The 20,254-nt window shown below is 39.8% G+C and overlaps 1 protein-coding gene across 1 annotated transcript in view; it reads left to right on the forward strand.

Annotated features, from left to right (window-relative positions):
• smad1 (SMAD family member 1) overlaps nt 1-1,012 on the forward strand; it is a 30,199-nt gene extending 29,187 nt beyond the window's left edge. Inside the window, exon 6 of the mRNA XM_016546574.1 lies at nt 774-1,012. Within this exon, the coding sequence (XP_016402060.1) occupies nt 774-917 (144 nt within the window). The 3' untranslated portion in view covers nt 918-1,012. The remainder of the gene's footprint in view (nt 1-773) is intronic.
• The last annotated feature ends 19,242 nt before the right edge of the window (nt 1,013-20,254 follow it).

Genomic DNA, 20,254 nt, shown 5'->3' on the forward strand with positions numbered 1-20,254 from the left:
AACAAAGGGACGAAACGCGCTGTGTAGAGTAGTTTGTCCATTTAGGGCTACTGTAGAAACATGGTGGCGACTTCCATGTAAGGGGACCCGCGGTGTATGTAGATATAAATTGCTCAATATAAGGTAATAAAAACATAACGGTTCATTAAGTAAGGTCTTTATACACCTCTGAAAATATAGTTATGTATATTATATTGCATTTCTGTCAATAGATTGATGTAAATTTTACACATTGCACCTTTAAGTTCAGCCATCCTACACACACGTGACTGACCGCTTGCTCGCACCAACAGGAGGAGGAGGGTCGTGTTACTCTCTACTCTGCACTCAACCTGAGAGATTCCTACACTTTCAGTCTTTGAGGAGACATGAAAAACAGTGCATATCGCAGGAACGGTATAACGGAAAATATTAGCGGTTTTGAAACCGTGCCATTTTCAAATCGCGGTATACCTTGAAACCAGTAATCGGCCCATGCCTAGTGTCCAAGTAATGTTCATTTCACAAATTAACAGTTCAAGATAATAGAATCATACAGTTAGCTAACATGGATTAATTTTAGCCAGAAGCTCATTAAAGCGATTATTACAAGTATGATCATAATGATTACAATATAGAGAAATTTTGGCAGTTGTGCATGTCGTTTCAAGTTGGCTATGTGGGTGAGTAAATATAAGAATTAAATGAGAATTCCCGTTTTTGAGTTAATCTTCCCTTTATTTAGCACACCGTTTCAGGAGAACACAGTTGACATATTTGTACTTGTGTTCCAGGGTTGGGGTGCAGAGTATCATCGACAGGATGTGACAAGCACCCCATGCTGGATTGAGATTCATCTTCACGGGCCCCTGCAGTGGCTGGATAGAGTCCTAACCCAGATGGGCTCTCCTCACAACCCCATTTCCTCCGTGTCCTAGACAAAGCTGACCATAAGGCAACTGCAGATGTCTGGGTTCCCGTGCAGAAGCTGATTGGTTGAAGGGAGGGGTGGGGGTTGGGAGGAGGGGTGGGGTTTGTATTCTACTTGAAGGCAGTTTGTTTGGGGGCATACATTTTGGCTGAAGAGTCCTTAGTTCTCAGCCCGTGAGAATCTGGAAGATACTTGACAACTTTGTGTGACCAAGCATGTTAAATGATGAGGCCATCATACTTGTGACAAGTATCCTCCTTTGGTCTTGTTTGTGAGAGAAGTTGGGTTTTTAAGACAATTTGTTTGTTTTCTTTCTTTTTCTTTTGCATTTCTTCTACATTTTGCAGTTTACAAATCAGTATTTCATTGGCAAAAAAAGGTCTGCATCGTAGTTTAGAGACTAGTGTTGTACAGAATAGTGAAGCGTGAACATGTCTGGTAGACAAGAAAGTATGAAAACTCGTGCAGAAATATAATGCTTTAAATGAACTGAATGGCATGAAGCTGTGAGAAGGATAACGAGGCTATTAAGTAAGGGATTATGTACATCCAGCCGGTTGTTATCTCAGAATAAACCCCGACAGGGTGATCAGGACCCCGACGCGAAGCGGAGCATTATCCCGCTTATTACACGGCTACTTGTCTCAAGTAAATTAGACACGAAATATTGACTTGAGTTGAAATATTTTATTATCCGCGAAGAAAAATAGTTCCTAACAAACTGCTTTGAGCCTTTTGAAGTCAGACAATACGGACATTTAAGGCATAATGTACAGTCGTATCACTAATTACAATAAACAGTTGGACACGAAATATTAAAATATTTTATTAGCTCATTTGTAAGTTGACAAATTCAAACTTTTCAGGAAAGAAAAACAGCTCTTCAAAGTGGCTTAAGCAAGACACGAAGTTCAAAAAAAAGAAAAGAAAAAAAAGATGCAGTTTGATTTAATCATTTGTAAAAGATATAATCTCTTATGTGTTATTAATTAGGCATATTTATATATAATGTTACTTTATTTGTAAGTATTAAACTGCACATTTCCATTTATTGTGAACTGACCCGTTGTGAATGCGACGCTGGTGGGGATGTTGAAGTTGATGTTTTTAGTTTGGTCAGCTAAAGCATCTCCTTCTGTGGACTTTTCTTTGGTTGCACCTAAAACACAATTATAAGAATTATTATAAACTATGTTTGCGGTTGAATTTCATGCTAAGGTTAGCCTATAGGCTATACTAAGTGGACACTTACTGCCTGCGATGCTGCTGTCAGGATTTGATGAGAGAATCCTGCTCCATTTCTCTCTGTCTGCGGTGGACGGAGTCCAATAGCTCTTTAGACTACCCTCACATCTATGTCCTGTCACGGTCATAATCTCTCTGGTTTCCAGTCCGGCGCGTGAGAGGAGTTGCACAGCCATGCTTCTCAAACTGTGGTTTGTGTATTGGCGTGAGAGTCCAGCTGCTTTGCTAATTGTGGACATCATCATGGCAAGGTAGTTATGTCCCATTGGCTCCCTAGAGTACCACACTGTTCTTTCATTCAGTAAATCCTGGTTTTGTCGTAGTGGATGGAGATAAAAAGCGTCTGCGTCCGGCGGACAGAGGCTCAGGTATTTTTGAAACTAGCAACGGGACACTGGGGGTTGTTGGGTTCAGCAAAGATGAAACCCCTGTAATTTTCTTTACATGGGTATCTCGGGTCTTTATGGTTCTTGGTCTCCGCATTATGGGACAGAGTAATGTACTCGGTACCGTTGTCGTCGCATTTTATGATAAACGAGTCCCTTCTTAGGTGTCGGTTTCCTTCTCTGCCTCGTCTTGCCAGATGTAGTTGTACATCAAACCAAACTTTCCGAACGAGACCAGTGGCTGTGTCTGGTGACAGCACGTCCGAATTTCTTATTAGGTCCATGTCTGCTGTTGAGATCGGAGGATGATGCTGACTAATGTCCTTACCAATTTTGCGAATTTGTTTAATGGTAGATTTAAAAACGGCATTGCTTGAGTTAAAAGGTAGCACTCTTCAGGATGTCAAACTTTTTAAAATATGTGGCGACACCAGCCCTAATAGCCATATAGCTGGCTACCGAATAAGTCTGGCCTTTTGAATTCTGAACAGATGCATAAAAGGAGCGTAGCACCTTATTGAGCTCTTCTGCCTCATATGTATCATAATCTGCCGACAATTTTTTCTCAATTAGCCAATCTTTGAGAAGTTTAATTGCCCATAATGTGGTTCTTTTGGTGTTCGTTTCGTAGCAGTCGTCTTCTATTTTGCCAAGTTCAGATTCAGTAAGCTCTTTGTGTTTTTTGTTTTAACTGGGGAGTCAGTGGAGTCATCTGATTCTATCCATTGCTGAAAAGATTAGTTTTTACCATATATGTTGAAATTAATGCTGAAGTCTTCCATTGTAACACGCGGTGGTTAAGTGTTTTCAGTCACAAGATGGTGCCAGACAGTCAAAGATAGCGGAGTGACTCGTTAAGCATATAAGTAGTACCGGTCAAGATAACTCATAGTAGAGCCCGACCGATATGGGTTTTTTGGGGACGATACCGATATTAGGGGGTAAAAAAGGGCCGATACCGATATATCGGCCGATATTCTTTGTGTATATTACAGTACAGTACAAGTCAAAAGTTTGGACACTTTCCCATTCGTGTGTCCAAACATTTGACTGGTACTATATATAGAATACAGTATATACATAAACAGAATATATATACATAAACACATTTTTTGCAATGATCACTCAAATGTGGTGATCAAACACTTATAATGGTGACAGAGATATGTAAGGGCATTTAACAATTTAACAATAAACTTGCGATGAGTGCGATGCACAAAGTAACGGGGTGTTAGTTGTAACACACGTGGTTTGAATATTTATTTTACCATAGTAACATTTAAATTCTGGCTTAAGTAAATTTTTTATCTCAGTTTTTATTATTCATTTAAAATGAGACAAATCTGCTATTATTTTAATCTCCAATCTGTTATTTATCAGTTCAGATAGTTTTTTTTAATGCTTTGATTACTAGCAGAAGACACTAACCAGTTTTAAATTCCAGTTGCGCAGATGGGGCACGTTGTAACACTGCGTTACAATGTGCTATTCTATGACATTAGCGATGTAATTTACACTATTTACTTTAATTAATTTTAATGAGAAACAACGAGAAACAGGTGAATAAAGACTGACAGTCAATGTAATGAGTCTGACATCAGGCACTGAACAGTAAAGTTGAAGTTTATTCAACTTTATTTCAATTCAATTCCATTCAACTTTATTCCGTTGAAGTTTATTTCACTTTAGAACATTCATTCACGGATTTGCGCTACTGTCTTCCCACACAGACAAAACTTACTAGAGAAGTGTGACATAATATAATATAGGGGAGCGCGATGCACAAAGTATTCATATCGGCGGCATATTCACCGATACCGATATATCGGCGACAGGCTCATATCGGCCGATAATATAGGCAAAACGATATATCGGTCAGGCTCTAACTCATAGTATCCGGATGAGCGGTGTGTTATTCAATTTGGCAGTTGTTATCTGGGAATAACATACCGCTGGATGGCGCGACTGACCAATCAGAATCAAGTATTCCACAGAGCCGTGTAATAATGCGAAATGTCTCACAGCCGACAAGAAGAAAAAATGTAGTAAAAATTGACAAAAATGTCTATTGTAGAATGAAAAATACATATATTTGAACACACAAAACTTTTGAATGGGATAAACATATGGGGAGTTAGGGGATGTTAGTAGTGGGTAGGGATGCATGAGTAAACTCATGCGTATGTTGCGCTACTTCTATTGCAGTTGTGTTCGACTGATTTCAAAAATGGGTGTGTAAATGTACTTATTAGTAGAGAAAGTGCTGTGCAGTCTGTTTTTTTGCAAGTGTGGTTTGATCCCCAGGATTGTAAGTCTTTGATGTCTATGAGAGCAGCGGCAGGCATCGTTTACTTTGTCCATATATTGTGCACTACACCACTGTGCTGCACAGAAGAACGTCCTCCTTTCTCTGTTTTTTTTTCTTTTCTGAAATGCCATGAATAATCTGTTTTCATAAAACACCTTTTAAAAAGCAAGAGAAAGAAATATACATGATGCCTATGCGTTTTCGTCATTTTTTAGAGTAAAATAATTACCTTTTTTGTTGACTAAGTTCTAAATGGCACTAGTGATGTTTTGTAAAAAAGTAGTTAATTTTTGATTAACTTGCTCTCAGTTTTTTTTTTTTATTCATAGTGAAATCCCATCCATTATCAAAATGTAAACATTTTTTGTATTTTTTTGAAGAAAATATATAACGTTGTTCGTTCATACAGTATCTGCACTTTCATAAGTGGCTTCTCCTCTCCGTCCCTTTTTTGTGCTGTTCTTGCTTACTTGTACTATCAGAAAGCAGTTTTATTCCATGAATATCAAGTCTCTACTGGAAGATTCAATAAATTGTTTGATTACCACTGTCTTTTTGTCTCTTTATGTTTAGAAAGTTTTAAGGCAAACATCACTTTTGGAAATGTGGTCTATTATTAAATATTGTTAAATGTTGAAATAGTATGGAAATAAAAGTACTCTAGTAATCTAAATAGATGTGTTAAAGGCACAATATGTAATTTTCGCCGCTAGAGGGCGCATATTCAAAATAAACAAATAGACAAAGGCGTAGTTTGATGACGCCGTGACTGAGTGTGGAATCATGGGAGTTGTCGTCTTCATCCCCACAGCCGATGCAATCCGACGGAACTCGGGCAGAAATCATGTTCATGGATGAGCTAATGATTTATTAACGTAGTAGAATGAAGCCAGGGTGAGGTTGAAAGCCGTTGACGCGAAACGAGGCCGCTGAACGAGCGTGACACACGGCTCGAAAGCAGCGGAGCTTTTATTATGCCACAATCGACTGCTTCCGCTCCTTCCGGTCGTGCTTATGTGGGGAAAAAAAAGCAGTGCTGTTTTATCATACTAGATACATTTGAAAGTTCTGTTATAATGCTACTCTGTGGTCTATTAAAACACACAACATATTAAAGCATCTTTGGTGTTTCCATGCTTTCTACAAAACAAAACCGGAAATCGAGGGTGTATGACGTCATTGGCAGGCGACACTATGACACTATAGACACGGTCCGTGTCACTACTTAAAATTGCTTATTTCTCTGGATTTAAACATTTTTCGAAACATTTGGGATAATGTAAGTACACAAGTCAGCAAAATATATAACACTGTTCTAGTGCTTTTTGGATATTTTAATAAAAAAATCTTACATATTGTACCTTTAAGTAGCCTACTGTAGGCCTAGTATTTTGATCATTGATGGTAAAACTAACATACAGTAGCGTAAATTTACAGGACAAATTAGAAGATTTAATTGCTTTATTAGAACAAGACAACATCACACTAGTTTCATTCATCCAATCCCTGTCTTGTCTTCTCTTCACTTTATTTGAAATGAAGACCTGTAGCTACAGTAAGATGATGACGGTACGATCAAAATAAAAGAAAACAGCTCCCTCTAGTGTCATTTCTGTTCAGTAGTTAAGTAGAGCAAAGTCTCATTTGCAGTTACAAAATGATTAGTTGGGAGTAAATGATTAGTTGGGAACGATGTAGGATTTTTTTCATGTATTCATGTATATTTTATTTATGTGTAGCCTACAGTATATAGCCAGTATATACCCAAAACGCAAATAAAGTTCATAATCGCACTGTACATTAGGTGCCCTAAAATTACTTAAAAGGCAATATTATTGATTAATGTTATTATTGATTAATCTAATGCTTAAGGAAACTATGTAATTTATTATTTTCCCCCCAATCGTCTGTTCTGGGAGTATGTAAATTTGGTGAGAGAGGGTACGAAATTGAGTGAAAAGGGCGAAATGCTTTGCGGCAGCAACACATTGGAGAAAACCTAACGGCCAACTTGGATCTCTGTGCCTTGGCAATTAATTTGACAAAATGATTCGGTTTCTGTCAAAGTTGTATGACAGTCAAGTTTGCAAATACCAGTGAGTGCCGTAAACTGAATCTTACCTGTCGCAAAATTGTGCGTGACTTCTCGGCAAACAGATTAGCTAATAAGCTATCAATTCATTGAACTGTAGGCAGTTTCCCACAAAAGCAGTGAAATCTCTCCTCCATTGATGTCGATTAACCTGTCTGATCTCCTTCCTTGCATACCGTAGCATTATTCTTGCTAACCTTGGTGGCCTTTGTTATAGCTAGGCTAAGTAATTATGATAGTGGCAGGGGCATTGCTAGGGTCGGAAGAGATAAGGAGTTTAGCCCCTGAGAAAAAAAAACCCCTCCCCACCCTACCCCATAACATGTGGGTAAATAACCAACTAGAGCTGCACAATGGACTATATCAAAGTCCCTATATATATGTCTTTGACTATATGCACGGTTACTTCCTGGTTTTAGATAAGCCAGCTCAGTCACTTCCGGTCACTATTTGAAGAAAAGTTTTGTCTAACCATGCTGTATACACAATATATTACTGTTTCAGGAATGACAAACGCAAATGTAAAAAATGAAGCAAGTGAATCTGCTAAATTGTTCTGCGATTTATTTCTAAATATTTAATGCATTATTATTTAATTGTTATACCATGAATAATTAAATTATTTAATTTGTAGTTAAACTAGTTAAGTATTTTAATAATTAACCCTTCTAGGCTGTTGGTGTCACGGTTGCACTATACTGTGAGGAGCGAGGAACGAAGGAGACGAGGAGTACATCAATCGAGAGATTTTAATGAATTTAAGGGAACAAGGAAAACTCACTTAGCACGAAGACGAACAATACCGGACAAAGAACTCAAAACAGGAAACACTTTAAATACACAAATTAATCAGGGGAAGATGAGACACACCTGGAATCAAATGAGAAACAATCAGGGAGCAGGAACAGGAAGATAACCAAATAAGGGCAAGGAAGAGCCCTACTACCCCCCAAAAAAAAGTACTTGTGGACGATTACGGGCTCCAAGGCCCACTCGGGGCCAAAACCGGGGACTGGGGCTCTCCCTGGGCTTAGCTGGGGAACTGGAGCCCTCCCTGGGCTTAGCTGGGGAACTGGAGCCCTCCCTGGTGGATCTGGCAGTTCGGGCCGCCCAAGTGGAGCAGGCAGACTAGGAGGCCATGGCGGAGTAGGGAGTTCGGGAGGCCATGGTGGAGCAGGCAGTTCGGGAGGCCATGGCGGTGCAGGCAGTTCAGGAGGCCATGGCAGAGCAGCCTCCGAGGCCGTGGCCCCAGCCCCCGCCCTGGACTCTACGGCTGGAGCCCTATAACCCCCCCAAAAAAAATACTTGGGGAAGATACGAGCTTTGAGGCCCTCCGTGGGGCAGACATAGGGACCACGACCCTCTCTGGGCCTAATTCATGAACTGGAGCCCTTTTGGGCTAAACTCAGGAACAGTAGCCCTCCATTGGCTAAACTCAGGAACTAGAGCCCTCCGTGGTCTAAACTCAGGAACAGGAGCCCTCTCTGGGCTTGACGGGGGAACAGCAGCCCTCCCTGGGCTTGATGTGGAGACAGGAGCCCACTCTTGGCTAAACTCAGGAACAGGAGCCCTCCTTGGGCTACACACAGGAACAGGAGCCCTCCTTGGGCTAGGCTCGGAATATGAGGCCCTCTCTGGGCATGACGTGAGTACAACAGCCCTCCTTGGGCTGGACGTGGAGTCAGGGGCCCTCTCAGGGTTAGACTCAGGAACCGCTTCCCTAGAGGCAACAGGAGAAGCAAGCGGCTTGGGAATAGCCTCCGTGGTCATGACAAGAGAAGCCGCCTACCCGAGACGAGCCTCCATGGACAAGACCAACTAGACTGACTGGAACTGTTCCTATGGACACGACAAGACTTTCAAACATGGCTTCAGGGGACATGACTTGACTCTGGTCAGGGGCTAGAGCCATCTCTCGACTCTGGTCTGGGGCTAGAGCTGATACTGGAGCGAGCTCTGGGGCTGGAACCGACACCGGAGCAAGCTCTGTGGCTGGAGCTGACAACCTTTTCCTCCTCAGATTCCTTCCTTGGTTAGGGGTGAGGGTGACAGCAGCTGTCAGCTGAGGGCTTAGGGGTACAGCGGCCAGCGGGCTTGACAACGGAGCGGCCAGCGGACTTGAGTGAGCCGCGGCCGGCGTTCGGGAGGCCATGGTGGAGCAGGCAGTTCGGGAGGCCATGGCGGTGCAGGCAGTTCAGGAGGCCATGGCAGAGCAGCCTCCGAGGCCGTGGCCCCAGCCCCCGCCCCGGCCTCTACGGCTGGAGCCCTACTACCCCCCAAAAAAAAGTACTTGTGGACGATTACGGGCTCCAAGGCCCACTCGGGGCCAAAACCGGGGACTGGGGCTCTCCCTGGGCTTAGCTGGGGAACTGGAGCCCTCCCTGGGCTTAGCTGTGGAACTGGAGCCCTCCCTGGGCTCAACTGGGGATCTGGAGCCCTCCCTGGGCTCAACTCGGGGACTGGAGCCCTCACTGGGCTCAACTCGGGGACTGGAGCCCTCACTGAGCTAAACTCGGGGACAGGAGCCCTCCGTGGGCTACATTCGGGAACAGGAGCCCTCCGCGGGATAAATTCGGAAACAGGAGCCCTCCTTGGGCTGGATTCGGGGGCTGGAGCCAGCTCTGGGGATGGAGCCGACACTGGAGCGAGCTCTGGGGCTGGAGCCGACACTGGAGCGAGCTCTGGGGCTGGGGTGAGGACTGTGAACTGTCTTTTTCTCCTCATCCTCCTCCCTTGGTTACGGGTGAATTGGGTGGCCGGCGGGCTTGAGAGAGCCGCGGCCGGTGGGCTTGAGTGAGCTGCGGCCGGCGGGCTTGACTGATGAATGGCTGGCGGGCTCGACGGCAGGCTGGTTCTGGCTCGGGCCTGGACACTCACCTGACACCGGAAGATCCCTTCCCTCCAGCACAGTCCCTTGGTGTCTGAGAGGTCCATGGGGCGATGGTAGTTGGCCCCGAGCCAGAACTGAGAATTGATGGTGGCGTCATCAAATGCCGACGCGAGCCCGCAGAATTCCCAGGCATACTCGACGAAGGGGAGATCCAGGCGAGCTAGGGCGGCGAATCGAGCGGCAAATTCCATAGCCGCGGGGGAGAAACTGGGAAAACAAAAAAAAATTCAATAAACGAAAACAAAACGGGGAGAAGGGGCGCCGCTTACTATTTTGCTTTGGTCCGGTATTCGGTCACGGTTGTACTACTGTGAGGAGCACGGAGCGAGGAATGAAGGAGAAGAGGCGTAAATCAATCGAGAGATTTTAATGAATTCAAGGGAACAAGGAAAACTCACGTAGCACGAAGACGAACAATACCGGACAAAGAACTCAAAACAGGAAACACTTTAAATACACAAATTAATCAGGGGAAGATGAGACACACCTGGAATCAAATGAAAAACAATCAGGGAGCAGGAACAGGAAGATAACCAAATAAGGGCAAGGAAGGCACATGGGGAGCAAAACAGTAGTTAAGTAGAGCAAAGTCTCATTTGCAGTTACAAAAGGTAAGTTGGGAACGATGTAGGATTTTTTTCATGTATTCATGTATATTGTATTTATGTGTAGCCTACAGTATATAGCCAGTATATACCCAAAACGCAAATAAAGTTCATAATCGCACTGTACATTAGGTGCCCTAAAATTACTTAAAAGGCAATATTATTGATTAATGTTATTATTGATTAATCTAATGCTTAAGGAAACTATGTAATTTATTATTTTCCCCCCAATCGTCTGTTCTGGGAGTATGTAAATTTGGTGAGAGAGGGTACAAAATTCTGTGAAAATGGCGAAATGCTTTGCGGCAGCAACAAATTGGAGAAAACCTAACAGCCAGCTTGGATCTCTGTGCCTTGGCAATTAATTTCTGTCAAAATGATTAGGTTTCTGTCAAAGTTGTGTGACAGTCAAGTTTGCAAATACCAGTGAGTGCCGTAAACTGTCGCAAAATTGTGCGTGACTTCTCGGCAAACAGATTAGCTAATAAGCTATCAATTCATTAAACTGTAGGCAGTTTCCCACAAAAGCAGGGAAATCTCTCATCCATTAATGTCGATTAACCTGTCTGATCTCCTTCCTTGCATACCGTAGCATTACTCTTGCTAACCTTGGGGGCCTTTGTTATAGCTAGGCTAAGTAATTATGATAGTGGCAGGGGCGTTGCTAGGGTCGGAAGAGATAAGGAGTTTAGCCCCTGAGAATATATATATATATATATATATATGTCTTTGACTATATGCACGGTTACTTCCTGGTTTTAGATAAGCCAGCTCAGTCACTTCCGGTCACTATTTGAAGAAAAGTTTTGTCTAACCATGCTGTATACAATATATTACTGTTTCAGGAATGACAAACGCAAATGTAAAAAATGAAGCAAGTGAATCTGCTAAATTGTTCTGCGATTTATTTCTAAATATTTAATGCATTATTATTTAATTGTTATACCATGAATTATTAACTTATTTAATTTGTAGTTAAACTAGTTAAGTATTTTAATAGTTAACCCTTCTAGGCTGTTGGTGTCTGGGCTTATTTATTTATTTATTTTTTAAATGACATGAGACTTTGTGATTTCCTGCACTTGCTATACTTTATACTTCAGTACAGTAAAAGCACTAAAATGTGTTACAACAGTCATTTTATAATAAATCCAAAAGCAAGACCTGAAAAAAATGGGAGTTGAAATTTCAACTGAGCAAATGAGTGATCCTCTGCTGCCATCTACTGTTATTATGCTAGGTTCATGTCATTTTCATCTTAAAATTATTTGTTTTCTGCCAGGAGACACATTTTTGGCACACTTTTCCCATGTCATCTTCATGAATGAAAAGTGAATATTTAAAGTTTATTTTACTGCACAACTGTAACTAATCTCACTACATCTAGGCAACCAAAGTTTTAGGATAACGCCAGTAACATTAACTGGCCAATTGTCGCGAATAAACTACAGTTTTACTCAAACTGTGGAAGAGAGTGGAAGAAAAGTGGACCAAGATCACACAGGCGCAGTCTGAGAAACTGGTGATGTCTGATTTACGACAGCTGTAACCCTCCAAAATTTTAGTTATCTTCTTTCGTTCTATAGTGGCTAGTGTTCTCTAATTTTGATCACTGTGTTTTCCACAAAATAAAGGTTTTTGTTGAAATGCCTTGGAAATTTTGTCAAACAATGGTATGCCTACAGCTAATATTCCTTCAAATTTTGAGCGATGAAGATTAACAATATTTCAGAAAAAATCAAGTATTTATAGATTGTTCTCTAATTTGATCTCAACTGTCTTTATGTGTGTGTGTGTGTGTGTGTGTGCGCGCGCATGGCTGCACATTTATTTAAAGAAATTTAATTTTAAGTTGCAGACATTATTTTGATGACTTCTCTGGACATATTGTTGGTCATTATATCAACCTAATATTGTAATTTAAACTCTATTATTTATTTATTTATTTGTTTGTTTGCTAAAGTTATTAACTTAATGAAACTGTCTTGTTTAACTTGGAAAATTGGGCAGTGGATTTCTAGATCCATCCCGGCAGGCTTTGCATGGGACTGGAATAAGGGGGAAAAATTGTGAAATTAAGTATTTCATGTTTTTTTGTTTTGTTTTGTTTTGTTTTGTTTTGATTTAAATAGCATTTTATATTTTATAGTAAATGCACAGTGTCCTTAGATTTTGGATGTGTATGGAATGCAACTTAGCGTTTAACGCTCTTATATCAACATGAACTTTAAACACTTAGATGTCATGTAACTCATTGACCACAAGAGGCTGATATTTCCTAACAAAAGCCATATTGCAGACTATTCACTGAAAACGTTCTGAAAAACGAATATAAAATGGCTGATGCCATCAAGTTCTAATGGCATCATGTGTTTTGAACTGTTTCTGTCATTTAATTTCTCTCCGAGAGGTTTTGGCCTGATTAACTGGAAATGGAGATGTGATATTTTTCAATAATGCAGCTATATCCAAGTGTGTCATTTTTATTGGTATAGCAATTCCCTACATAAAAAAGTTCCACTCAGAACCATTAGACATCTGTATTTCAAGTAATGGGTGATTTATTTATTTATTACATTGGTACTCTGCCATTGTTTTTCCAGCTAACTGAGTGAGGAACTTAAGAAGCAAGTGATCCCACCACAGGGTGCTGCACCTCTGACAGACTGCCAACATCCCATATTCCAAATGTGTGTTTATGTAGTGCTATATCTGTTCATACCTGCAGTGTGTTTCATGGGGCTTTACCTTTACCCCAAGAGTTTAACAGAGAAAGCACACACTGCAAGCCACTTAGCTAACCATCTAGAATCGTACCACAACTGCTCTGTCATAATCTACAACGCTCCTACTGTTCCACTTTTATTACTGGTATGTTCTAATATGCCATCTCAATCACTGCCAGAAAGCATCCACCCTTTGACCCCCACCCTCACCAAAAACTACTGCCTGAGAACGCATATTTGAATCGAGCTACTGGCCATGGGAGAGCTACATTTATGGCATTTAGACCTCTACTCTGAATTAAATTTTGGTACAATTGACACATTTTACAGCAGCTCAACATACACTAGACATGTGAGAACAAACCTTGTTGGTTTTGCGTGAATTTATCATATAAAGTGTTAAACTGCTTGATTCTTTGGATTGCTTTTATAATGTCTATGAACTTTTTGAAGCTGAAAAGTTTGGTGGAATGGACTTTCAATGGATGGACAGAAATCTCTCAGGCTTCTTTAAAAATATCGTCATGCGTGTTTCAAAGATAAACGAAAGTTTAATGGATTTGGACTTGAGGGTGATCAATTGATTTCTATCTTTTCAAATTATTACATTTGGTCATCTTTAATCCTGAGAATGACTAGTGTCTAACAATGCATTGATGCAACGATGATCAGTTGATTTCATTTGTGTCAGTTTGCAAATTGTCTTGATGAAAAGAGACCCTCACATGTGGATTGTGGTTCCATTTCGGAGGTTTATACATGTAGCTTGAACAACCAAATCTGTATATGGCCCATCTGCCTCTTGTATGCGTATCAAACAACCTCCTCAGGATCTCTATCTCAAATGTGTCTTAGAGGGCATTTACACTTGTGTTTTCATGATCAAACAGCAATCTTATAAGTAAAAACACATGAAGTGACCAGGTTTAAATACTCCTGTGGATGCAGCTTTTACGCAGCTGTCGTGAATGTTTTCTGGCCCTGTTTCTGAAAAGTCTTTGGGAATTCCAGACAAAAATGGTTTCATGAAGGTTTACAACTCTTCTCCTGACCTCATTCTTCACTCCTGTACATTCTGGAACATAAAAGTGAATTCAACATCAGAGAAGCATACCGTTCTAGTTTAGTTTCAAAATCTTTCCTGCTCTTTCAGGATAATCCTTGCGGCAGTGTGCTCTGTGAACATATCTTATATCAATACAGCCTTCATATTTTGTCCAGTTTGCCCACTCCTGTAGGTTTAGCAGGTCTGTGCCTTCTAGGAGCTTTAAAAGATAATAAGCCCAGTGGGAGATTTCAAGCTTTTTAATATATGCTTTTAGCTTTTATAATATACAAATTTTAAGATTGTATAATATATAAAGCTATTTATATTAAGATTCTTAAACATATATTAAGACAACTATTCCAAAAGCTGAACTTCTCTTGTTCCTGTGTCACCCACATTATAACAGAACAGTTATAACATGACATGTTAAATCTTCCCTGAAGATCATATGAAATTTACAGTATGAGGGCTAAAGTTTCAATACATGAACTGCAGTTCAGAACTGACCCAGGGATAAATCCATATTTAGGCACTGAGATATACCTTTGATGCCAAAAATGTGAGGGAAAATGAAAACAAGTAAGTAAGTAAGTTCAAATCTGTCTTTTAGAAGAGAATGGCTTGGTATCTTGTTGTTATTATGGAGAAACTTGCATAAATGGCATCAAAATTATTCAACAGGCTGTGATTTTTGGAGTATTCTTTCATTTAAAAAAAATAAAAATAATAATTACCTCGATATTCCATGTATTCCACATTAGTCTTGTATGCAAACCTAAACATGTCATTTCCATATTTGGTCATAGTAAAAAAAAAAAAAAAAAAAAAAAAAAAAAAAAATTGACCCATATGAATCTGATAATCTTAATCATTCAAAATTTATAGGAATTATAGTTGTGGCTATAACATGCTAGTAGAACAGTGTTTTACAAAATAACCAAGGCATTTCAACAAAAAACCTTTATTCTGTGGAAAACACAGTGATCAAAATTAGAGAACAGCAATGATTGTTGCACCATGAAAGATTACAACTAAAATTTCTGAAGGTTAGAGCGGTCAAAAATTAGGAAGTGTAGAGGCCCTTGCTTTGAATGACGTCAGCACATCTGCGCGGCCACAGGACATCACTATTTCTCAGACTGCGCTGGTGTGATCTTGGTTCACTTTTCTTCTGCAGTCTCATTATTTCAATGTTTTCAGCTTCAAGGAACTGCTTTACCCATTTTGCAGTGTGACAGGGGGCATTCTCCTGCTTGAAAATGCTGACTGATTGGGCGATGAACACAGGGAAGGTACCGCATGTTGCTGAAGAAGGTTCTGGTAAAGATTTGCATTCACTCTGTCATGTAGCTGTATAAGAGGCCCAACTCCTGCCGCAGAAAACATCCCACAAACCATGACACTTCCTCCTCCACCTTTCACTGACTTATTTACACACTTTAGGTTCAGTCTTTCCCCAGTTTGACGACAAACATAATGTCTCCCATTGGACCCAAATAAATAAAACTTGCTTTCATCACTGAAGTGAACTTTGGATCAGTTCTCCTCTGTCCACACAACATGTTCCTCAGCAAAGGTTAGTCTAGCCTTTTGATTCTTTCTGTTGATGAGAGGTTTGGTCACTGCAGTGTGTGCTTTCAGTCCAAATTCTCTTAAACATCGAGACACTGTATGCCGAGACAGATACTTACCCTGTTCAGAGCTGAACTGGTGAGCAATTCCGGCTGCAGTGTTGATCCTATTGCCTATTGAGATTCTCCACATTATCCTGTCCTCTCATGCATTTGTCTTTCATGGACAACCAGCCTTTTTGGGAGACTTGAATGAGTGACATTGTAAAGATGCTATATTCTAGAAATCGATTTGGAACGACCAACTTCTCTTGCTATGGCTGCTATTGGCCTACATCTGGACAACCTGCTGTCAGAGGGTTTCACTCACTTTTGAACGGCTCATCATCTTGCAAAGTCAGTGAAAAATGGAAATTTAGGCTGCCAGTTAAATAGGGTTTATCAGATAATTAAGGAAATTAGCACCACCAGATTAACACCAATAACTTGGAGGTATCTGAAAGTGTTCTCTTATTTTGATCAGAGTTCTTTTTCAAATATCTCATTTAAGTTTTTTATACTGCGCTTCAGAATATATTTAACTCATGAAATATGCTTAAAAAAACTGCGCTTTTACTCCTGTTAGGATCACTTCAAATACGACTAAACAGTAACCTCGAAATTTTGAAAATTGTAGGTTGTACTCTGATTTTGATCTAAACTGTATATATATATATATATATATATATATATACTGATGGATAATGTTGGTTCGTAACTGTCAGTTTCATATTTTGCGTTGAAAAAAGAAAATTCTATATTTGTAAAAGGGTCACTGTGATGTATTTACTACAGAATTTACATAAATAAATAAATACATACATACATACATAAAAAGGACGTCTTTCATGAATAAAATACAAGTAAAAATCAAAAGACATAAATGTTTCCCATGATTCAAAAGACCACAGTGAGTAATAAATAATACATTGCAAAAGATTTTGCACATAAACACAGTTGTTTTATTATTGTGTATTGTACATGAACAACTGAACACTATTAAACATTTGTGCATAATGAAATTCTAATTTTTAGACTAAAAATAAATATTTCAACAAATGTTAGTTTGAATAAAATCATTGAATCCAATAAGTCATTTAGACCCTCTTTATGCATTCATGTATTTTTTTTTGGGTCAAGCATTCTAGGGTTAAACATCCTTATTAGATGCCTTAGTGTCACAACAGGACTTACTTTCAGGACTTACAGGAAATGCTTAAGACCTGTAGCACTTTCTTCTATAACCGGGCAGGTGGCCGCTTCAATCACCGGGCTAAGCTCTCGGAAACAGCATGTTACGTCTCACAGAGTGGGTGCGTGCCGGAGTACGGTCGCCTCTGGGAGACTTGTAGTGTTGCAATAATTGTGGAAAGACTTGGGGATGAAAAAGCCTGTTTGAGATCACCCTAAGTGAATGGGACAGCACGAGTAATACAGGGGTCTGTGTGGTTTTATAGTTCAGTGCCTGAATTTTGAGCGTGCGCTCTTTTCAGCAACGTGGGTGGCGGGTTACACTATCATCCCTCCACCCTCCAACTCCCCTCAGCTCTGTATTGTCATTGGCTCTTTGCGGCCCTTCCAGTCATCGCTCAGCTGCTTGGAAAATGGTAATATTGTTTTTTTTAATAATGAAAGCCAAACTGAGGACTGAATTCCTAAATAGATGGTCCGAAAGAGTTGTTGTAGCTGCAGATGTCCAAATTAGATTTACATATTAATTGTTTTCACTTAACTTAGCACCAATAGCAGCAGCAGTGTTACATTAGCACAAGCGTCCAACCCTTTCGGACTGCTTGCAAAGGCCCTCAGAGTGTCACATAAACAGAACTGAGAAAAATAACTAGAAATACAGAAAGAAACTTTCCACTGCTGTGCGAGTTTCCTTTTCTCCCCATGTTCACTCTGGCTCCCTCCTCTCTTAGCTTCTTCCACTTGTTTGCTTTTTATTTGTAATGCCAAGCTTGGCGTTAAATCGTATTTTTCTGTAAATAAACCAGTTTCTGGTAGGAATTACATACAACTTGGTGTGAGGTCTGCTTTATAAAAAGGGGCCTGGAATGTTTCTGTTTGTGTCCTTTGTATAGATGCTTTCTGACAGCTTCGAATGAAAAAGAGCAGGTTTTATCGCGTTTCTTGTGGTGAGTTTGTGGAATTTTTCCCCTCTCGAGGCATTGTGGTCTGAGTTATTCGATGAGGCTGTATGTTCCTCCATTTCGTTCCTTTGTTCTCGGCTGTCCTGTAAGTAGTTCCAGGGTTTCGAGTGCTCTCTATTTCTCTGTGAAGGTCCAATGTGACACCTGCTGTGGTGAACGTGAATGGAGCAAGGGAGTCTGGATGCAGCTGCCCATTCCCACCGCTGCAAGAGCTCTCGCAGTACCAGCAAGAGCTCGACCTGAGCTACAGCGCACTCGCATTTTCACTACTTTCCCTTAATTATGTTGGTCAGCCTTTCCACACTATGTACTCTTGAATATAGAATTCAGAGAACCTGAGTGAACATATTGAAGATCTATGAGATAAAATAATATGACCTTAATTAAGGTCTAGAAAACACATCTTTCCACCAGAGGTCAGTATTTTATTAAGAAGAACTGACGTCGGGCACTACAGTGTGAAGCAGTTTTGAGTGTTAAATAATTATACCCATCCCCTTAAAATTAATGTGGTATTTGTAATACACACACACACACACACATATATATATATATATATACTGTATATATATTGGCCTGATCTGTTTGGAGCGTTTATACTGGAAGGACATAGCAGCCCATGACAGTCTGTTGCTCCTCTTCCAGCATCTGAAGCCATCTCCAGTGTAGCCTTTCTCACTCTGGCAAGTGTACAAGCCTTCTGTGTTCACACAACTGGCTTGGTGGCTGCAGCGATGGTTGCCTGTCAGACACTCATCCTTATCTGTTTGTAACACAGAAGGAAACTCAGGTAAGAGCTGTTGATGAACTGGTTTTTCTGTAACATTATGAAGACTGGTTGGTTATTATATTTTAGACTGGACATTTGTCTGTTGAATTTTTGAAACAGACTGTGTGAAGGCTCCTTTTGCAGAAATTAATTGCATAAAATATACACAATGTAGTCACTTTTCCTAATACATGTCTTCTACCCTATGTCCAAATAAGGACACACAGTAAGCCTCACCACTTTGTCTGTCATTGCCTAAAATTACTGTCAATAATTAAAATATCAACATTCCCACTATTAAATAAATCAGAAATAGTATGTGCTTAACACAAAATAGATTTTCTTTGTATATTATCAAAATGTATCTTTTTTTCAGCATCATCAGATATTTATGAGACAGCTCATTTTTTAAAATGAGGTTTGGGGGGGTCTGACCCCCCTAAAGAAGGCTTTAACCCCCCTGATGGACGTCAAAACTAGATGTAGGGGGTTCAGATAGAAAGAAGGCTAGCCTACGCATAATATGGAGATTTACTTGTAAATATTAATATGCATTTTTATAGCCCTAGCTGATTTTAAAATATAATTTTGCCAGCTCCTGAAATGGGTCATACTGACAGTACCTGAATGGTTGAAGAATACGCTACAGCGCTCATTCAAAGACGTGCATTTATTGCTTGGACGGAGCTAGAACACCTAAAATACACGTGTAGATTCAGTCGAGTGATAAAGTTTACCCTCTTCAACTTAATGCTGCTGAACTGAATTTCTGGAGCAAACTATTTGCTAAAATATCCATAACATTAACAGCACCGCTGAAATACAAGCGCGCAGTTCTGTCATGTGTTACTATAACAAACACAGCATGTTTTCTTTCAGAATCATCATTGGCTGGTAGAAAGACAAAAATAGGTTACATGAAAGTTTTTACCTAAAAATGAAGATAAGGTAAAGGTGTGAATAATTACATTTTAGACACATTGTCAGTAATTTCACCAATGAAAATAAAGCCCTAGGAGAACTGTTGTGCGTCTCAGATCAACACACAGCGGTGTTTCATTGATTCAGTGAACCATTCATAAAGGCAGTCACTTGCTTCGTTTCTGAATGAATCAGCCATTTGAATGAATCTATTGAATGTATGATTGAATGACTCACTTAAGACAGGGATTTGCCGCCACTTACTGGCGCATTTAGTTTTATATTCAGAGTATCGTTTCTTTTTCAAATAATTTCATAATTTATTTGTATTTTTTATGTTGAATTAAAATATTTATTTCTAAAGCTACTTATATTTCAGCTACCTTTTTGTAATGTCTATTCAGTGTTTTTTTTTTTTATTAACACAATGATAAATATTATCTTTAATAATAACTTTATCTTTAATCGGCACATGTACATGTTAATTAATTAATCTCATTAATTTGAGATTCATTTGATTAATTAATCGGCACATTATGTAATTAATTTTTTTTTAAATAACCACTTGACAGCCCTATTTAAAACATAACC

Source organism: Sinocyclocheilus rhinocerous, unplaced genomic scaffold (genome assembly GCF_001515625.1).
Source record: "Sinocyclocheilus rhinocerous isolate Xijiao unplaced genomic scaffold, SAMN03320098_v1.1 scaffold580, whole genome shotgun sequence".
In the NCBI taxonomy this organism is placed as follows: Eukaryota; Metazoa; Chordata; class Actinopteri; order Cypriniformes; family Cyprinidae; genus Sinocyclocheilus; species Sinocyclocheilus rhinocerous.